The sequence below is a fragment of the Doryrhamphus excisus genome, unplaced genomic scaffold, assembly GCF_037039965.1.
Source record: "Doryrhamphus excisus strain RoL-2023G ecotype Guam unplaced genomic scaffold, RoL_Dexc_Guam_v1.1 HiC_scaffold_24, whole genome shotgun sequence".
Taxonomy (NCBI): domain Eukaryota; kingdom Metazoa; phylum Chordata; class Actinopteri; order Syngnathiformes; family Syngnathidae; genus Doryrhamphus; species Doryrhamphus excisus.
In genome coordinates, this window is record NW_027621862.1 from 7,060,001 (window position 1) to 7,080,000 (window position 20,000).

The 20,000-nt window shown below is 43.3% G+C and overlaps 1 protein-coding gene, 1 long non-coding RNA gene, 5 other non-coding genes and 5 pseudogenes across 7 annotated transcripts; 11 read left to right on the forward strand and 1 right to left on the reverse strand.

The window, feature by feature from the left end:
* Positions 1-11,094: 11,094 nt before the first annotated feature.
* On the forward strand, positions 11,095-15,904 carry LOC131109313 (uncharacterized; the record flags this gene model as incomplete). Its single annotated transcript, XM_078788861.1, has 14 exons — positions 11,095-11,240; positions 11,527-11,614; positions 11,907-11,982; positions 12,088-12,371; positions 12,490-12,552; positions 12,646-12,721; positions 12,875-12,944; positions 13,376-13,581; positions 13,910-14,012; positions 14,134-14,296; positions 14,438-14,541; positions 14,821-14,965; positions 15,067-15,193; positions 15,657-15,904. Coding segments are annotated over exons 1-14 (1,761 nt in total), but the record flags the coding sequence as incomplete, so codon positions are not given.
* Positions 15,905-15,907: 3 nt separating this feature from the next.
* LOC144895260 (uncharacterized) lies at positions 15,908-16,920 on the reverse strand. The gene is made up of 2 exons (XR_013625756.1): positions 16,805-16,920; positions 15,908-16,417 (listed from the first exon to the last, which is right to left on the reverse strand). It is a non-coding gene; the product is annotated as an uncharacterized LOC144895260 (long non-coding RNA).
* A 752-nt stretch (positions 16,921-17,672) lies between these two features.
* On the forward strand, positions 17,673-17,791 carry LOC144895456 (5S ribosomal RNA). Its single transcript, XR_013625958.1, has one exon. It is a non-coding gene; the product is annotated as a 5S ribosomal RNA (ribosomal RNA).
* A 112-nt stretch (positions 17,792-17,903) lies between these two features.
* Positions 17,904-18,022, forward strand: LOC144895966 (5S ribosomal RNA; annotated as a pseudogene).
* Positions 18,023-18,134: 112 nt separating this feature from the next.
* Positions 18,135-18,243, forward strand: LOC144896256 (5S ribosomal RNA; annotated as a pseudogene).
* A 112-nt stretch (positions 18,244-18,355) lies between these two features.
* Positions 18,356-18,474, forward strand: LOC144897100 (5S ribosomal RNA). The gene has a single exon (XR_013626670.1). It is a non-coding gene; the product is annotated as a 5S ribosomal RNA (ribosomal RNA).
* A 112-nt stretch (positions 18,475-18,586) lies between these two features.
* On the forward strand, positions 18,587-18,695 carry LOC144895988 (5S ribosomal RNA; annotated as a pseudogene).
* A 112-nt stretch (positions 18,696-18,807) lies between these two features.
* Positions 18,808-18,926, forward strand: LOC144897188 (5S ribosomal RNA). The gene has a single exon (XR_013626758.1). It is a non-coding gene; the product is annotated as a 5S ribosomal RNA (ribosomal RNA).
* A 112-nt stretch (positions 18,927-19,038) lies between these two features.
* LOC144895906 (5S ribosomal RNA) lies at positions 19,039-19,157 on the forward strand (annotated as a pseudogene).
* Positions 19,158-19,269: 112 nt separating this feature from the next.
* On the forward strand, positions 19,270-19,388 carry LOC144897315 (5S ribosomal RNA). Its single transcript, XR_013626885.1, has one exon. It is a non-coding gene; the product is annotated as a 5S ribosomal RNA (ribosomal RNA).
* Positions 19,389-19,501: 113 nt separating this feature from the next.
* Positions 19,502-19,620, forward strand: LOC144896165 (5S ribosomal RNA). The gene has a single exon (XR_013626416.1). It is a non-coding gene; the product is annotated as a 5S ribosomal RNA (ribosomal RNA).
* Positions 19,621-19,953: 333 nt separating this feature from the next.
* LOC144896611 (5S ribosomal RNA) overlaps positions 19,954-20,000 on the forward strand; it is a 118-nt pseudogene continuing 71 nt past the window's right edge.

Here is a 20,000-nt window from a genome sequence, read left to right on the forward strand (position 1 = left end):
CTTAGACATGTATGGGTATGCCCTTATTTTAAAAAACTACAGCAAAACCTAGCTCCAGACAAGACGTCCTCGCTGTATTCAAAACTCGACTGTCTTCATGAAAGCAGTCTGCCCCCTCCTCAGGTGTGAGCGCCTTAACAAATGGCCGTCTGCTTCTTCAGGGGTAACAAATGGTCGACTGCTTCTTCAGGTGTGTGTGTGTGTGTGTGTGTGTGTGTGTGTGCTACGGCTTCCCGTGAATGAGCGACCGGGGTTTTATTTGTTAAAAAACATACATTGTTAAAAAAAACCTCGACATGCAAGGGGGTCAACTTAGACATGTACGGGCATGTCCGGATTTTAAAAAAACTACTGCCGCGTCATCATGGCGTATCGGGGGGTGGGGGGCGTGGAGTACAATATCCACAAAATCCACAAAACCTAGCTCCAGACGAGACGTCCTCGCTGTATTCAAAACTCGACTGTCTTCATGAAAGCATTCTACCCCCCGACAGTATTCCACGGGTATAAAACAAGATCAACAGTCAACCAAAGTCATTACCTACATACACTTCTGCAGAGAGCTCAACACATTTGTGATGAAACCTGGTGACTATGCGTCGTTTTGTTTTATAACTTAAAACCAAAGCTTTAACTTCAAGACTCCAATCAATTACTGGCGTTATATTTTTGTAGATATTGTAAAATCAGGAGTTCATCCGCAACGGGGAAATCTCACTCGTGAGTACTTATGACAAAATTTAAGTTGGTGATATTCACATTGTTTTAATTGACGGCGTTATGACTTGTAGCGGACTTTGATGAGGAGTTGCCACAGGTGGAAGTTGGTAAGTACTGATTTGCATTAAGTTTGGATCATAAGCCTAGTAAAGCTTATTTTAAAACATCAGCTACAGAGCTATGTGTTACAAGGTGGATGACTTTAAAAACATCAATTACAGTGCTACACAAAGTTGTGGAAGGGCAATTTTGCAGAACGTTCAAAGACCGAGGAGAATGTGATCGTACAAAGGAGAATGATTTTGAACCACATGTTCACCGAATGAGTGTTGAAGCGCATCGACAGGACTTGGGTATGTATCAATCTACATCAAGTTAACAATGAGGCTCATGATGACATTTAAACGTGAATTACAGGGTTAAGCAACCTCACAAAGGAGTGTGTAGAAGTGGATGGAGGTCCTGAGAAAGATCTGTCTTCTGTGGTGACTGAGTCAGAGGGGTGTGACCAAGACTCTGATGATAAACCAGGTAATGTGTGTAATTGATGATGCAATACAATATCCGATCATTATAATAACGACGGTGATATTATTCCTTCGCAGAAAGAAGCAGAGGTCGGGGTAAACGACAAAGCAGAGGAGCGACAGATCGAAAGAAAAGAATCAGAGCTCGAAAGATGTTGATGAAAAGTCTTCTCACCCACGTGCTTCACATCTTAGCTGAAGTCTGGTAATGTGGAGCGTTTTTTTGTTTTTGTCAGACCTATGGATTTTAATATGGATGAGGGTTACCCTGCTGATGTACCGTTTGAACTGGAGGATGTCATAAATGAGTTAAATAGAATCCCCAACGAGCAAAATGACCCACTACCCGAAACAAATGATGGTTATGGTGATGGTGAAGATCCTTTTTTTGCTTTTGCCAGACATATGGGTTTTAATATGGATGAGGGTTACCCTGTTGATGTACCGTGTGAACTGGAGGCTGTCATAAATGAGTTAAATAGAAGCCCCAACGAGCAAAATGACCCACTACCCGAAACAAATGATCATTATGATGCTGGTGAAGATCCTTTTTTTGCTAGCAGACAAATCGCAGACTTTGAAGACTTTTTTAATCCGCTTGAAAGAGCGCTTGAGCGGCTTAATCAGCCATCAGCGTCTGGTTGTATACATGTCGAGCCATCCTCACAAGCCGGAGGAGGTCTGGCCGAGCCACAGAGACCGTTTCAACAATGTGGAAATAAGACGTGTGCTAAACATTCCTCCTCCTGAGCGTGTACCTAATTTTGCGACCTTCTACGTAGGTGTTATGGAACACGTGAATGATTTAGTCGATAGAGCTATAGAGGTTTCAGCACCGGGGGATGTTGTGCAGCTGGAGTTGATGGGGGAGGGATTGAGACAACACATAGTCGTTCGAGCGACGCATGACCCTAACAATATCAGAACCGCGTTTCAAGATTTACTGGATCGATTGGTACAATCCAATCTAGAAGTCATGACCGATGCTGGTTTAGAACTCGTCATGCAGGTGGTGCGTGACCAGAGAGGTGGGGCAAAACGCAAGTTGGAGAAAACACTTGATTGTGAAATCATCCAAAAGAAAAAACGGCATTTGTACATTCTGTACAATAGAGACCAATTATGCTTCGCCACCATGATAGCTCTGATGCTAGATAGCCATCAGACGGTAGAGTCTGCCAGGCAACGGGGTCAGCACATACAGCATTGTGTAGGTTTGAGTGAACATACCCCGGTGGGTTTTAATGACATCCATAAATTTGAGACGGTTCTGAATCGTAAAATTGTTGTCTTGTACAGAAATGAGGGATTTACACCGCTTTGTCATTTTGAGACAAATTTCACCAAATCGACAGACACATTGTTTTTGTTTTTGGCACAGAATCACTACTACGGTGTAAAATCAGTAGCGGCTTTTGTCGGGCACAGGTATTTCTGCCATTTTTGCTACAATAATCAACACACATCGATGTCAATGGCATTGCCCCGTTTGCACCACACACGACTGCATGCGGCAAGAGATGGCTGGAGTTTACTGCTCCGATTGTCGCAAAGTATGCCGCACCAAAGTTTGTTTTGCCAAACACAAGGAGCGCAAACACGCGACCAAAAGCGGGGTCTGTGTTAGCACGTGCGACTTGTGGAAAAGATGTGCTGAATGCAATATGACGTACTATGTCAACAAGAACAAACAACCCAGAAAGCATGTATGTCCTGTTAGACGATGTCAGACCTGCAATGAACAAATGCCTCGTGATAATGATGCAACCCCCCACCTGTGTTTCATGCAACCGCTAACGACAGAAAAACCATGCGATAGCCTGATATTCTATGATTTTGAAACCTACGTTGATCAAAACAACAAACACGTCCCTTACCTGGTGTGTACAAAAACACTGGGTGGAAGTGAGCTGAGTTGGTTTGGGGAGGACCGTGTCAAAAAATTTCTCCTCCACTTCAGACGAGATAAGTTTAAAGGGTCGACTTTAATAGCTCACAACGCAAGAGGCAGCTATTGACAGCTATTTGGTCCTCAATCAAATGATAGAGATGAAACTCACGCCATCCATTATCATGACGGGGAGTAAAGTTCTGAGTTTTACAGACCAAGATTACAATTTAAAGTACATCGACTCGCTGTCATTCCTCACCATGCGACTCAGTGCCATGCCCAAAGCCTTAGGGTTTGAAAATCAAACTAAAGGTTATTTTCCACACGAGTTCAGCTCCAGGGAGCATCTAAAGTACATAGGCCCATACCCGCCACCCGATGCTTACGGCCTACAACGTATGGCTCCGGCTGAGAAAGAGTTGTTTCTTGCTTGGTATGGTAAAGAGTGCGGTGGCACATTTAACTTTGAGAAGGAAGCTTTGCTCTATTGCAAAAATGATGTTGACATTTTGTTCCAGGCGTGCGCTAGATTCAGAGATGAATTTCTTAGCGAGACGGATGTAGACCCAATGAGCTGCATCACCATGGCCTCAGCCTGTATGAAAGTGTTCAGGACCAGGTTCTTAAAACCTAATACGGTCGCTATCCCGCCGCCAGACAATTATGCGCGTCAACACAAATCATACTCACAAGCAGGCATCCAATATTTGGAATGGGTTGCTCACAGCGAAAAAGTGTTCATTAAACACGCGCTGAACTCTGGTGAAAAAAAGATTGGCGAGTACTTTGTAGACGGTTATGCCAAGTCAGGGGGTATAAAATATGTCTGGGAGTTCCTGGGGTGTTTTTTTCACGGATGCTCCGATTGTTTTCAACCGTCTGAGATTTGTCCATTGACGAAGCGCCCCTTTCAGGAGCTGCGTGACAAAACTGAGAAGAAATTAGAGGCGTTAGAGACCAAACACGGGGTGCGTGTCACGGTAATGAAGGAGCACGAGTGGGATAACATGAAAAAGACGCATCCGGGGGTGCAGGCATTCCTGCGTGACTATAACCCTCCGGAGCCTCTTTCACCGCGCCAGGCCTTTTTCGGGGGTCGAACTAGTGCGTTTACTCTAAGGTATACGGCTGCGCAAAACGAACGTGTGATGTACGTTGATGTCACCTCCCTGTATCCTTATGTGAACAGCAACTTTGCTAACCTGTTAGGTCACCCCATCGTTATCCACAAAGACTTTGATGACCCGCGAAACTATTACGGTCTCATTAAAGCGAAAATGTACCCGCCTAGAGGCCTTTTCTTTCCTGTTCTTCCGCACAAAACATCCAAGGGGAAATTGGTGTTTCCACTTTGTCGTACATGTGCCAAAACAAACAACCAGAAGGGGGAGTGTTCCCATGATGATGACAAGAGGACTCTGATCGGTGTGTGGGTCACGGTTGAATTCAACAAAGCCGTTGAATTAGGTTACAGGGTGGCCGAGATTATGGAGGTGTGGCATTTTGAAAGGTCTAGCAACACCATCTTTGTGGATTATATGCATACTTTTCTGAAGGGGAAACAGGAGGCCTCCGGGTACCCCCCTGGTGTGGTTGATGACGAAAGCAGAGAAGTACCTACGCGACTACCAAACCCATCAGGGTATCCACTTAGACCCGTCTAAAATCAAACCAAACCCGGCAAAGAGACAGATGTCTAAACTCTTTCTGAATTCCCTTTGGGGGAAACTAGGACAGAGGGATAATTTAGCCCAAACACAACTCGTCAGAAACCCTGACGATTTTTTCAACCTCATGTTTTCGGGTAAATATGAACTCAAGTACTTTTCCTTCCTCAACGATGATGTGGCGATGGTACAGTATAATTACAATCAGCGTTACATCAAGCCCTCCGGTAAATCCTCCAACATCTTTTACGCCTGTTTTACAACGGCGTACGCCAGGCTGTTAATGTACAGGTACCTGGAGCAGCTACAGACGCGGGTTCTTTACACTGACACAGACAGCCTTATCTATGTCGTTAAAGAGGGGGAGACTCCTCTCCGGCTGGGGGATTACTTGGGAGATTTGACGGACGAACTGAACGGTGACAGCATTCAGGAGTTTGTCGCAGCTGGTCCTAAAAGCCACGCTTACCAAACCCGCGACAGTGGGAAAACTGTGTTGAAGGTGAAAGGTATCACACAAACGCATGAGTGCTGCGAACGAGTCAATTTTGACAGCGTCAAAACACTGGTGGAGGGTTACATTCAATCAGACCGCACACAGGCCGCCGCTCTTGAAACACCCCAGCATAGCATCATACGTGATAAAAGGGGATTTCATTTAAAAAACACAACATTCATGAAAAAGTTCAGGGTGGTGTATGACAAAAGACGGCTCCTGCCTGACGGGACAACACTCCCGTTTGGCTATTAGCACAAAAATGGATATGGGGCAGGTTAATTTTGACCCTAGGTTAGAGCTACCATTTTCATGTCTGATTTCAGGCCCCAGCGGATGTGGAAAAACCTTTTTTGTAAAAAGTATTTTAGAAAACTGTGAACATGTCATGAAATGTGTACCGCAAAATGTCGTGTGGATCTACGCCTCTTATCAACCCATGTACGATGAAATGCAAAAAAAGAATAAAAGACTCAAGTTTGTGGAGGGATTGCCTGATTCCTTTGACGATGAAAACCTCTTTCCACGTGACCAGACGCATCTCATCATCCTGGATGATTTGATCTTCCAAGCTTCGGATCACCCCGAGGTTGTAAAAATATTCACGCAGTACAGACATCGTAGGAATATGAGCGTCATTTTGATGACTCAAAACGTCTTCCACCAAGGTAAATACAGCCGGACAATCAGTTTAAACAGTAATTATATGGTGCTGTTTAAAAATCCTAGAGATATGCTTCAAACAAGAGTTTTAGCTCACCAGATTTTCCCCATGAGAAAGAAATATTTTTTAGAGAGTTTTGAGGACGCCACCAAAGAGCCGCATGGGTATTTATGACTGGATCTGACCCCCGCATGTCCAGAACAATATAGCCCTGTTTCACGCAACACCAAGAAAGCGTAAAGATATCTTGGCTCACGGCTCTTCAGACTTGGTGAAGGCTCTATGTGAGATTGCGTTAAATCTCTTAAGAGGTCACATACCGCTGTCGTCGTCTCAGTACAAAACATTTTAAAAACAAAAGAATATTATACGCTTACTGGCAAATAAAAAAACCAGTCTGAAAAGAAAAAGAACCGCTCTCAGTCAGAGAGGTGGTTTTATTCTCCCCCTGCTTGCCACAGTTGTGCCTGCGTTGGGTAGTCTTTTGGGGGGACTATTGAAGAGAGATTAATAAATAATAATATTTAAAAAAGATGTCTCTGAGGACGACGCAGAAGATGTTTCTTGTCTCGCCGCAACAATTGGAGCGGATAGGTAGAACAGAGCCATCCATCCGACAAGACGCGGAACATGATTTGGATTTAAAAATGAGGGCCGTGTTAGAAGATCGGACGTTGAATCAGTACGATAAGGTTAAAAAGTACGAGGCTTTGTTGGAGCGCTACCTGGGATTCCTTAAACAAGATCAGAACGAGCGTCATTCGCTAACCTTAACCGCGCCTCAGGAGCCTATTCATGACCTTATTCCGAAGGGGGAGAGCGAGAGGAAAAAAGAGCAGCCAGGGAGGAGGGGGGGATGGATGCTGGTCGCGAGGTCGGCGGTTGGGCGGACATTTTACAAAATATCCCCGAACGCCGACGTAGAAATGCTGAATATGTTTTGAAGAAATTATCCGTCGATAGAACAGCGTGGACCCCGAGGAGTGAGTTTGTTTTTCAAGGAAAACCTATAAAAGGGTCGCATATGACGGATCTACTCAAACACCTCACAATAGACTATGGAAAAAAAAACAGGAACCCCCGCCTAGAGGCTGGAACGACGCGCTCTCTGAAGTCAATGTTCCTACAACAACCGTATCTAACCCTCAAGCTCGTGAACAATTTAGGACCGTCAAAAACGGATCGCCTAACGCAGAGGCGCATCAGGAAGCAGTCGTCAAAAAGAAGAAGAGGAGAAAGACATCCGCGAGTATAAAGTGGACGTCTTTTTGAATGAAAAACGTGCTCGATATGATAAATAAAATATATAATAATCACACAAAGGCATTCATGCGTCTTTAATGAAATGTTTATTATATTGTCACAAACACCGACAATCCGAAATCCGGGGGGAATCCAAAAAGAGTGAAAGAAACTGCAGTTACCACCCTTTTCCAAGGACAATGCGAGCCAGTGCTCTCCGGGTAAGCTACGCGGATGCGTATTGACGATGTAAAAGCACGGCGGTTTGGGATGTAGCGCTTGTAGCTCGTCTGAGGCGTAAACGCCCTGAAATAGTTTGCCCTGGAGACATTTCATGAGGGTTTCAATCTCTTTTCCGTTCATGACGTCAGTAATAGTCCACCAAAACCTGTCGCTTTGAATTAATTTCCAGAATGGAGTCGTAACAGGCGTACACAATGAGGGTGGTGGTGTGGGGGAGGGGGACTCTAAACCGCATCTCCAGTCTCACGGTGCCGCTGTATACAGGCGAAAGAGCCCCAGAATCTTCGTTGGGATTCAAATTAAAAACAAATAGAGCGTAACCCTGTTTGAAATCCTCGTGATCTATACAGAGCGGTATATCTTTTAAATGTCTTCCTGTGGATGTAAACAGGTTATGAAATTCACGAATCGCATTCCCTTCATTAAATTGAGGCTGGAAAGCTTTGGAGGGGATCTGGCGGCCATCTTGACACAGAGCTAAATATTCTACATCGTGATGGGCAAAGTTAAAAGGGTTAAGATCTCTTCTCCCTACAAACACGTTGTGGTTTACGAGCCCCAAAACCACATACCTGGGTGTATTACAGAGGAAAAGATTATCTTGATGGCATATGCGGGAGTGTTGGGGTATAGAAAATGTTTTTACGTTAATTCTGGATAGAGGATAAAGAGCGTTATCTTTAGTCAAAGCGGCTGCGTGTCCTAAGCTGACGGCGGGTGAGACGGTCACTTTTTTCACAAAAAGCGAGGCCCCCAGTATTTTTAGACGGAAATTTGCATCGGGGGGACTCATTAAACTAAAACTGTCGCTGGCTTTGATGAGTTTGAGTCTGAGATCCACTTTGTTTAAGAGCAGTCTTGCTCTTAAACAAAAATGTCGGCGTGGATAGGACCGAGCACTTGAAACTCTCTCGACCCCGCAATCATTTGCGCTCTTTTGACCAGGCCCTCATTAACGTCATCGCCAGCGATCGCCGTCGAGTCCATGAAACCTTGCGTGTCTTTATAAAACATATCGGCTGTGAATTGACTTTTTAGCGAATCCTCTGAAAAGTTCAACAGCGTCTCTATTACGGCTCTGTAAGAGTGTGTGGCGCTGGACTGGGAGATCAGCCTGTCACCCAGGGTCACATCCACTTGCGAGGAAATTGTATTGATGGGGTAATTGATGATACCCACGCGGGCGTTAGGATCCAAACGACCCCCATCCCCGTCGGTCACCTGCAGACGCAGGTGAAGCAGTGTGTCCGAGAGGTCGAGATATTTACTTCCATCGCCGGGGATAAAGAATTCAATAGGTCCGTCGTTAGTCAGGGCCGACAAAGGTAAAATCTCAACATACTGGGTGTGCTCTATGGAGAGCTGGGTCATGGGGGATGAAAACAGATCCAACTCGGTCAAGGCGCATTCCTGCGATTTGTGGTGTAACAACGCCATCTTTTTTTTTTGGAGTTAAGAGAAAATGTCGACATTGCTTCTTGGACGTCTTCTGTGTGATACTGATTTCTTTTTTGAAGCACTTTTGCGTTTTTTATACCCGTCGATGCGTAATCCGATAGGTCTCTTGGGTGCTCTTCGTGCTAAAACCATCAAACCCGAGCCTTCTTGCCCCTCCTCTTTTCGATGCATTTTTTCCAACACACGCCCGGCCACATCAGTTACAATATTTTTGGCCGCTGTTTTTAAGTGGGGTTGTGCCAGACCGACGCCCTTCTTAACCAGCGGCACGATAAAGCGAAATAATTTAGCAAAGACCGAGCCCAAGCCGCGACCGTATTGCACAGGTGCACCGTGAAACCCCGGAGTTGACCCCCCGGCTTGATTTTCATAGTAATGGACGAATCGGTATAGATCCGGACGAACCTCGACCATCACCATCTTTTATTTATTTAGATGCTTTAAAATGTAACGTCAAAATCACTTTTCCGTGTCTAAAGTCGACGGGTTGGTTCTGGTCGGTCTTGATTTCGACGCCTATGTTTTCAATATGCCTTCTACAAATAGGTATATAGTAAGTCGGGTTAAAAGAACGAGATACGATCTCTCCGTATTCCCCTTGAACCGGAACCGTCCTTAAAAGCGGAGCAAACGCGTCTCCGACTATCTGATGCGAGGTGATGTCGGTATAAATGAATAAATTATAAAACCCCGCGTTTATATCGGCTGTGTGAGGTGATTCGACCACAAACGGACCGCACGTAAACCATTGTCCAGGGTTCAAACCGAGTATGTACGCCAGCGGTGGGAAAAACCTTAATTTAAAACGACCGCTCCCCTTCCATGTGAACTTGTGTTTGAGAGTGTTGTAATATAGACCAATTTCTGTATGAAGTAAGATAGCTGTCAAAAAGGTGTGTGCATGATTTTAACCATTCGTATTCGTAATCTTAAACATTTGTATGTCAATGAAATTGTTGTACACAAAATTCTGCTGTCATATACATGAATCTGAGAAATTGTGCGGGTTAGGATTTTTTTCATGTGAGTATGAATCTAAAAGCTGTGAGTGCAAAGTCTTGTGAATACAACTCTAATTTCTACGACTACGACGTCTCTTCTATGAGCACGAATTAAAGTTTGTGGGTACGAGTTGAAAAGCGTTAACGTGACGTCACGTAGGTCACAGGCAGGTCACAGAGAAAATAATCGAACCTCGATTCCTCCAATCGCGCGTTCGCCAAAGGAAAAAATGGCTGACAGCAGTGGACCGAGTGGAGCTGCCCGCTCAGGAGAAACATCACAGGTAAAGTCAACAACGTGTTTATCCAATATTCATTTCATAAAATTGTACTTTATTAAACAATGTACAGTTCATGGACTTACAGACTTACTCCTTTAGCTCGCAAACTAACGACATGCCGGTGACGCTAAGTTAGTGCTAGCATTACTAGTATCAGAAGTTGGCTTGTGCTAGTTATTTAGCATTGACCTGCAAAATATGAAATTATGTGAAATTAATTTGCAAAATGATGTTGATCAAAATACAACTTTTGTCGATTTGTAAATGGTGTTATTTGGCGTATAAATCTGTCCATCGTATAAGTCCGGTCTCTTTTCCTCTTTGCCAATTCTCCTCTAGGCCATGTGCATTTGTTTACCACAGAGGAAATCAATCAGTGGACGATGGAATTATCATACACACATTTTGACGTCTGTATTTGTGTAGTCTTATCTGTCAACAACAAGAGATTCCGGTTTAAGGGGCGCGTTTGTGTCGCGGTAACCAGCAGCACTATTACTCTGAAGCTGTTGTACTTAAGGTAAAAATGAACCACAAGGAAAATATCCCATGCTCCTCTGATCAGAGCGGCGTCGCTAGCAACGCAGCGATTGGCAAGGTTCAATAGAGCCGGCTATAATAATTATTATTATTTGCCTGCAGTCAGTTGCTAGAGATTAGGCGCACAAGTGTGGGTTGCATGGGTCCAGACTAGCTTGCTGTTTGATGTGGATGCTGACCCAAACTCAGACTTTAAGGAGAAGTTATTTTGCAGGCACTCTGTACAATCGTGCAAAATACCCATGTCTGTAACATTTGCTGTTCAATTTTGTCTTTTCTCTCACTCAGGTCCAATTAAGACATCATCAACACAGCACAACATCTGGTGTTGATGTTAAGTAACAGCGTACAGGAGAATGTCAGGCCAGTCAGACAGGAAAGTACAGGAGAAGCTAGTGTCGGACAGGGAGCACAGTCAGTTCCAGCAGTGAGGTCTCAGCAGGCAGTGCAACAACTTATAAGATCTCAGAACAATGGCCCTGGACTGTCAGTGAAACAAGAAATGGCGCGGTAGGGTACATGGGTCATGTATTACACTCTCAGTGCAGGCACATTTGGACAGACTAGGTCCCTGATTTAAGTAGAAGGCAGGGAAACGGCTGCAGATGTTTTAAATTCTATTATTTACCTTGGAATATTTTCTGGGCTTCAGACCATCACCATGTGAACTATTGCATAAAACAAATTAAACAAATTTACATAAGCTAACATAATCATAGAATGTAGACATCTAAGTTTGGTTGTTTTTTGTTGATGGAATATAAAAGATGAGAATAATAGTATGCCTTCTTTTTAGGTCCTTTCCAGGATTTTTTCAAAAGGAGGCAAGAGGCAAAAGACGTTTTGCACCATATAGGACAAAAGAATCTGGGAAGAGTTTTTTGGTGAGCTTTTTTCTTCTTGAAAAACAATATGAAAAAACACCAAAAGGAGAAGAGGAACTGCCACTCATGCTGGCTGGCCTTGGCAAGCGTTCACTAACCATATCCGAAAACATGACACATTCAGAGGTATGCTACCATTCATTAACTGCCTTGTGTCAAGTCAAGAGAAAAACACCCATCTTGGAAGTCATCTTGATGCATGGTTTTATTAATATTTGCATGATGAAATACACAGTAGTTCATAAATATAGGTCATTGCAATAAATCTCTAACTATGCTTTTGTCTCTTAAGTTTTCAGAGTTGCTTGTCAGTGCATATCCAAGATTGGCAAATATCTGTGGTGGCTGGATGCTGCACAAGTCCACAGGTATGTAGTCAGACACACTGGATTAACGTTGTTCCAAAATACTCTCTATATGAGTAGTTATTGAATTTTCAGGTTTGTTTAGTATCTATAATTCATTAATTTTAGGTGGGGGTGGACGGCGGAGCTTGGTTGTTATTCCTCCAGATCTACATGGATACACTGGCCAGCAGCTGAAAGTAGTGAGCGGGAATGGAAAATACACATTGTACATTTCTCCTTTACAAGAAGAACTTGATACAATTCCATTACCACCTGAAGCAAAGGAGTTTGAGAACATGCACAAAGCCCAGTGTACAACCTGCAAGAAAATGATTCCTCTTCAAATTCTTCCAGTACACATCAAGGAATGCAAGACAGACCTTGTAGATTTGTCCTATTCTGCTGAAGAGGTATGTCAAAGTTTTAGTCTTTTAGGCTTTATCTCACAGCTGTTTGTATTGAAAAATGAGATGTTATCCTGTATTATGCTCTAAACACTTACATATTATTATTGTTTTTCTCCCCCAGGAAAACTGCAACGAAGAACATGAAGATGAATTCCCAGATTCCATTTGCAACCAGACAGACAAGGTGAAATTGTTTGTGCCTTCCTGGTAAATTAAGATATTAATCTCTGGAATAATGTAAAATTGTATTCACATGCCTTGTGGTTTCTATTTTAAGACTGCAGAGTGTCCTGTGTGCAATAATGCATTTCAAGTTGACATAATTGAGATCCATGCAGCCACATGCGGATTACGGTAATATTAATGATTTTGTGCAACTTTTTTAAATGTTTACCTACATTCATTTGACAAATTACATATAAGGAGATTGCCTTGCAACATTTTGTACGTGTGCAAGTGTTTATGTCAAGATAATTTAGGACAAGTTGTTGTTCTCTATGTGTGCGGACCTTCAGATAATGACGGCCATGAGTCAAGTGGATCAGTACCAGTCAGTCAAATCAGTACCTTTCAAAGGTAATATTGTACATTAGGTAATTATGGTGGCAAATTATGTCATCTGGATAATATGCACTTTAAATTGATACTGCAGTATCAATCATCTTTTTCCTGTTGAAAAGCTTTGTAATGTGTTCAGTGTGATCACAGAGAAATGTGGTAATCAAAAAACATTGTATGTTTATGACCCATTTTGCTCTTATCTTGATTTACATGAAGCCTGCTCTCACCACTTAGAGTTTCACCAGAATAGGAGGTGTCGTGGTTGTTAGGGGTGTCACACCCTAACAACCACCCAGAATAATTGTAGCAAACAGCTATGAAATTATACATACAGTATAACCATGTCTAATTTTGGTTTTTATTCAAATGCCCAGTGGTGAACAAGAAACAAATAAGTATAAGTGTCTATCTTCTGTTCATTTTTTGTCTTTTGTTCTTAATTCCAGTTCTGAGGAAATCTTGGAATGGATCGCTTGTCAAGTTGATGAAACAAACACATTTTCCATCTGTGTGTCGCGAACTGACCTCTTCAGCAGAGGCATGCAACAGTGGCAACGGCAGAAGAAGACGTCGCCCAAATGTAGACTTAAGGTCACATTCTTTGGTGAGGCAGGCATCGATACTGGAGCCCTTAGCAGAGAATTCCTCACAGGTACAAATGTTTGTCTATATATCATGTCACGATAAAAGAATATTTGTGCACATTAAATTTTTACAAGGCCCCGTGCAGGATAAAAGATAATCGAGAACAAAAAGGAAAGGAATTATCTACACACTGAATATAGTTCCAAGAATTTTTATTGGACTGATGTGTGGATTTCGTCCTCTTCCTGTTTGTCCATATTTGTCAAATCAGACACACTTTACACACTGTGAACATCACCACCTCTGGTGTTGTAGTGGGCTCAAATGCTAATTAAATTGGGAAAAACGAGAGACAGAAGAGACCTTTTGAATGTCCTGTATTTGCTGTTTTGCAGAAATGCTGGCAGAGATCGAAAACAGACTCTTCATTGAAGGGTCAGATAAGAAAGGGAAGAATCCTGTTTATTGTCTGAACAGTTTGGACTCTAACTACTTTAGGTGTGTATTGAAATTCCTCTTGTTTTCTTTTAGTATATTAATTGCAATAATACTTAACCCTATTTTGTATCATTGTAAATATATTCAGGCAGTTTATGCTGTGTTGTTTTGTTTTGGTTAGGGGTGCAGGAGAGATCATGGCAGCCAGCCTGGCACAAGGCGGACCTTGTCCTAGCTTCATGCGCGAGTGGTGCGTCAGATATCTCTGCTCCGGAGACTCTGACAGCATACAAGTGTCTGCCAGTGATGTAACAGATTTTGAACTGTCACAGCTTATTGAGAGGGTAAATACAATTTTATTAAAGTTAGTAATTGCATTAACCTCAGTATGATATAGCTTGCACAATTACTTTTTAGGTTTGTAGCCTTTAGAGAAAAATGATACAATGCAACTTAATTTCACTTGACACCCACTCTGTTTTCAGATAAACAGCGCCAGTAATGACAACATCAGTGACCTGGTTGACGATGTTGTGACCTGCGGATACACTGGAATCGTGTCTCTGGAAAACAAAGCCAGCATGATAAGGTACGTTGGTGACATTTTTGATTTTCATTAAGGTAAGGGTGTATTGTACAAGAATTTGTGACTTGAGTTAGGCTACTTGTTTGGTCATGTCTAAAGCATGGATTACGTGGATTAAGTAACATGGCATTGTTTCATGCAAGGCTGTGTTGTTTAACTTCTTTACATGTCACCTAATAATAATAATATAGGTTTTTTAAGTTGTTTTGGCAGTTTTTCCCTCTACATCCAACAGGTTTACCACTTAAGTATATTCTTCTGATGAAACATTTTGTCCATTAGAACTGTTATACTTCACTCCACCATGAGAGTCATCCCAATGCTCAACCAGCTCAGAAAAGGCCTGCAGCTGTATGATCTATCAAAAATCATGAAGACTCATCAAGACCTCTGCCTACCACTGTTTGTTCCAGGGGAAGATAATGAGGTCTATTCTTACATTTTGGACTGCTTTTAATTGAGCATGAATGTCTTTTGCGAGAATTACAATGTTTATGCAGACTGAAATGCACTTCCTTCTTCTTAAAGGCGGATGCAGGCTTCCTTCTAGAGAGGTGCCGCCCTGTCTTCAGTGAGGTTGGTTCTGCCAAGCACCAAAAAGAAGTAAAAATCATTAACTTTCTCCAGGACTACCTTCAGGAGATTGAGGATTCTGGTATGTTTTAGCCAAGATAGGGTAATAAAGACATTAACTTTTTCTGCTATCCTGCAGTACATTTGATTTAGTGCAGTGTAAATGGTTAATTGATTCAAAATAAACAACCCATTCAATCTAAGCGTTGTTGAAAACTTGATGTCACTATTTAAAATGAATGTAAATGATGAAATGTAATATTGTGACCTAGAATAACAGTTTGATTAAACTAGACATGAAGGGCTTACAGATGGATGACTTGCAGTTATATCTACAATAATATAACAACATAGTGCCTGTCATCCAGTCACAACAAATGCTGCTTTTATTAAAATCTCTGTGGTTTCTACTGTGATTAATCAAATGTTCTTATACTCAAAAAGGTCAGTATGATTTGTGTATATGTAAGGGATTTTTATCAACTTCAAAACTAAAATGTATTGTTTTCAATTCAGACTAACATTGTGTTAATCTCTTCATTAAGAACAAGAGGGCCCCAACAACAACGTTACTCCAGAAGGCTTGACTGTAGGACGCATCATGCAGTGGATGACTGGACAACGACATAAGCCTGTTCTGCCAAGCGAAAAGAAGGACTTTGTCATAAATATGAAATTCAACCATGACTGTGATACGCAACACACTGTTTGTTTTCCAATTGTAAGCGCCTGCAGTCGTACTGTCACATTCCCTTCAGCTCACCTGAAAACATGTAAAACAAGTAACTGCGACATGTCAGATCATATGTTTTATTCTGGTCATTTTTGTGACAGCTTCCTTCCTTTTCTGTAATCGCCACGTTGCTCTTTGGAATACCCACAGTCATTTTGTTTTAGAAAAGTCCAATTTAATTCTGATGATGAATAGAAATTTCATCGGAAAGTTCTCAGTAAAAATGTTTGGGACTCCTATCTCATGTTAAATTGAACAGATGTCAGAGCAAGTCTTTTTTAACAAGTAGACTGCAAATGTTTACCTTTAGTTTATGCTATTAAAATCTTTTGCAAGATCATGTTATATCTCAGGCATTTCTTGTGTTGCCATTAGACTTTCAATACACTGAACCATTGTTATGTAAATGTCTCTGCCAAATGACTCTGATGAGGCCAAGGGATTTATCATGGACTGTACAGTTTCCATAATATGCGGAGTCAGAGGGCACTCAATTTCCTGGACTTGAACTCCATATGGTTCCTCGTGCACAGCATCAAACATTTCCCAGTCAGTTCCAAATAGCTCCATGTTCTGGGGAGAGTGGGGAAAAATCTTTTTAATATTTTGTATGAAACAGCATTTGTTAGCGTCATAGAATAACTGCCTGAGTCATATTTTAAGGTTTTTAACACAATAATGCACTGTGAATCAGCAGTGTTAGGGGAACTAGGTAGAATCAAAATTTAGCTAAAATATGATTAGGTTATAAGTCTAATAATTTTGAATTATTTTAAAAACATACCAAAGCACACACTGAAGTACACAGGCATAGTGCAGTGACAACAGAAAACCATTGAAATAACAATAAAAAAAACATACGTTTTTATATACACCTAAGCCTCCACATTTTCAGGTTCAAAACTTGTCAACTGCACTTTGCCTTTGTAAACAGCGCCTCAAGTGTGTGCTTCCACAAACCTGCAAATCTTCGTTCGGGTCACAAGGGTTCTTCATATGACCCAAAATCCAGAGCTGGTTTGGGGAGAGTCCACCTTCAGACTGTAAAGGATGGTTGTCCCAGCCTTCTGTGAAGGTGTGAAGGGCATCTGCCAGACGTGGAACGAAGACATAGTGGGCACCAAACAGATGAACAACATCTGCCAAATGCAACAGGCCATCTTCCTCGAGACTGTGAAGAACTTCATAGAAAAGGTGTGTCACGCTGGTCCAGACATCTCGCCACAGGCGCTCGATTCTAGATCAGAAACAGGACTTATTCCACTGAAAAGTAATAATTTAAATTGTCTGACCAAAAAAAATTTACAACAATAACTTCCCATTTTACATCTTACTATTGATATACTATAAATTATGTGAATTGTTTATTGTAACCTCTGATTATGTACACTCCGCCCAGCAATGAAGCTCCCTCTTCCAGCACCTTTAACAATGAACATGGTTTCAGCAATTGAGACGTTTTCAACGCCTTCATCGCCCCTGACCCTGGAAAATAGATGTGAGAAATGTCCAGCCATATTCATCACAGCAAAAATATTCCACTGAAAATTTCTAAAATTAGTAATTAGTGCATGGAAACAATAGCACAAGTTTAAATCACTGTTTACCTGGAAGGCCAGCCATAGTCTTCCACTGCCTTCATAAAAAATGAGTGAGGGGCAGGCCTGGTTAGTACTTGGATGGGAGACCGCCTGGGAATACCAGGTGCTGTAAGCTTTTTATGGTTTCTGCTCTTGCCTGACAGCAGAGGGCGCTGTTTGACACTTTTTGCTGGAGTCTAGTTTGGCCTGCGTCGCCTTCAAATAGGATCTTTTCAGTTGACCTGGCAGCTTACGGCCATACTACCCTGAAAATGTCCAATCTCGTCCGATCTCGGAAGCTAAGCAGGGGTGGGCCTGGTTAGTACTTGGATGGGAGACCGCCTGGGAATACCAGGTGCTGTAAGCTTTTTATGGTTTCTGCTCTTGCCTGACAGCAGAGGGCGCTGTTTGACACTTTTTTCTGGAGTCTAGTTTGGCCTGCGTCGCCTTAAAATAGGATCTTTTCAGTTGATCTGGCAGCTCACGACCATACTACCCTGAAAACGCCCAATCTCGTTTAATCTCGGAAGCTAAGCAGGGGCGGGCCTGGTTAGTACTTGGATGGGAGACCGCCTGGGAATACCAGGTGCTGTAAGCTTTTTATGGCTTCTGCTCTTGCCTGACAGCAGAGGGCGCTGTTTGACACTTTTTGCTGGAGTCTAGTTTGGCCTGCGTCGCCTTCGAATAGGATCTTTTCAGTTGACCTGGCAGCTTACGGCCATACTACCCTGAAAACGCCCGATCTCGGAAGTTAAGAAGGGGCGGGCCTGGTTAGTACTTCGATGGAAGACCGCCTGGGAATACCAGGTGCTGTAAGCTTTTTATGGTTTCTGCTCTTGCCTGACAGCAGAGGGCGCTGTTTGACACTTTTTGCTGGAGTCTAGTTTGGCCTGCGTCGCCTTCAAATAGGATCTTTTCAGTTGTCCTAGCAGCTTACGGCCGTACTACCCTGGAAACGCCCGATCTCATCTGATCTCGGAAGCGAAGCAGGGGCGGGCCTGGTTAGTACTTGGATGGGAGACCGCCTGGGAATACCAGGTGCTGTAAGCTTTTTATGGTTTCTGCTCTTGCCTGACAGCAGAGGGCGCTGTTTGACACTTTTTGCTGGAGTCTAGTTTGGCCTGCGTCGCCTTCAAATAGGATCTTTTCAGTTGACCTGGCAGCTTACGGCCATACTACCCTGAAAACGCCCGATCTCGGAAGTTAAGAAGGGGCGGGCCTGGTTAGTACTTGGATGGGAGACCGCCTGGGAATACCAGGTGCTGTAAGCTTTTTATGGTTTCTGCTCTTGCCTGACAGCAGAGGGCGCTGTTTGACACTTTTTGCTAGAGTCTAGTTTGGCCTGCGTCGCCTTCAAATAGGATCTTTTCAGTTGACCTGGCAGCTTACGGCCATACTACCCTGAAAACGCCCGATCTCGTCCGATCTCGGAAGCGAAACAGGGGCGGGCCTGGTTAGTACTTGAATGGGAGACCGCCTGGGAATACCAGGTGCTGTAAGCTTTTTATGGTTTCTGCTCTTGCCTGACAGCAGAGGGTGCTGTTTGACACTTTTTGCTGGAGTCTAGTTTGGCCTGCGTCGCTTTCTAATAGGATCTTTTCAGTTGACCTAGCAGCTTACGGCCATACTACCCTGAAAACGCCCGATCTCGTCCGATCTCGGAAGCAATGCAGGGGCGGGCCTGGTTAGTACTCGGATGGGAGACCGCCTGGGAATACCAGGTGCTGGAAGGTTTTAATGGTTTCTGCTCTTGCCTGACAGCAGAGGGCGCTGTTTGACACTTTTTGCTGGAGTCTAGTTTGGCCTGCATCACCTTCAAATAGGATCTTTTCAGTTGACCTGGCAGCTTACGGCCATACTACCCTGAAAACGCCCGATCTCGTCTGATCTTGGAAGCTAAGCAGGGGTGGTCCTGGTTAGTACTTGGATGGGAGACCGCCTGGGAATACCAGGTGCTGTAAGCTTTTTATGGTTTCTGCTCTTCCCTGACAGCAGAGGGCGCTGTTTGACAATGTTTTGCTGGAGTCTGGTTTGGCCTGTGTGGCCTTCAAATAGGATCTTTTCAGTTGACCTGGCAGCTTACGGCCATACTACCCTGAAAACGCCCGATCTCGTCTGATCTCGGAAGCTAAGCAGGGACGGGCCTGGTTAGTACTTGGATGGGAGACTTCCTGGGAATACCAGGTGCTGTAAGCTTTTAATGGTTTCTGCTCTTGCCTGACAGCAGAGGGCGCTGTTTGACACTTTTTGCTGGAGTCTAGTTTGGCCTGCGTCACCTTCAATTAGGATCTTTTCAGTTGACCTGGCAGCTTACGGCCATACTACCCTGAAAACGCCCGATCTTGGAACTTAAGCAGGGGCGTGCCTGGTTAGTACTTGGATGGGAGACCGCCTGGGAATACCAGGTGATCTAAGCTTTTAATGGTTTCTGCTCTTGCCTGACAGCAGAGGGCCCTGTTTGACACTTTTTGCTGGAGTCTAGTTTGGCCTGCGTCACCTTCAAATAGGATCTTTTCAGTTGACCTGGCAGCTTACGGCCATACTACCCTGAAAACGCAGATATCGTCCGATCTCGG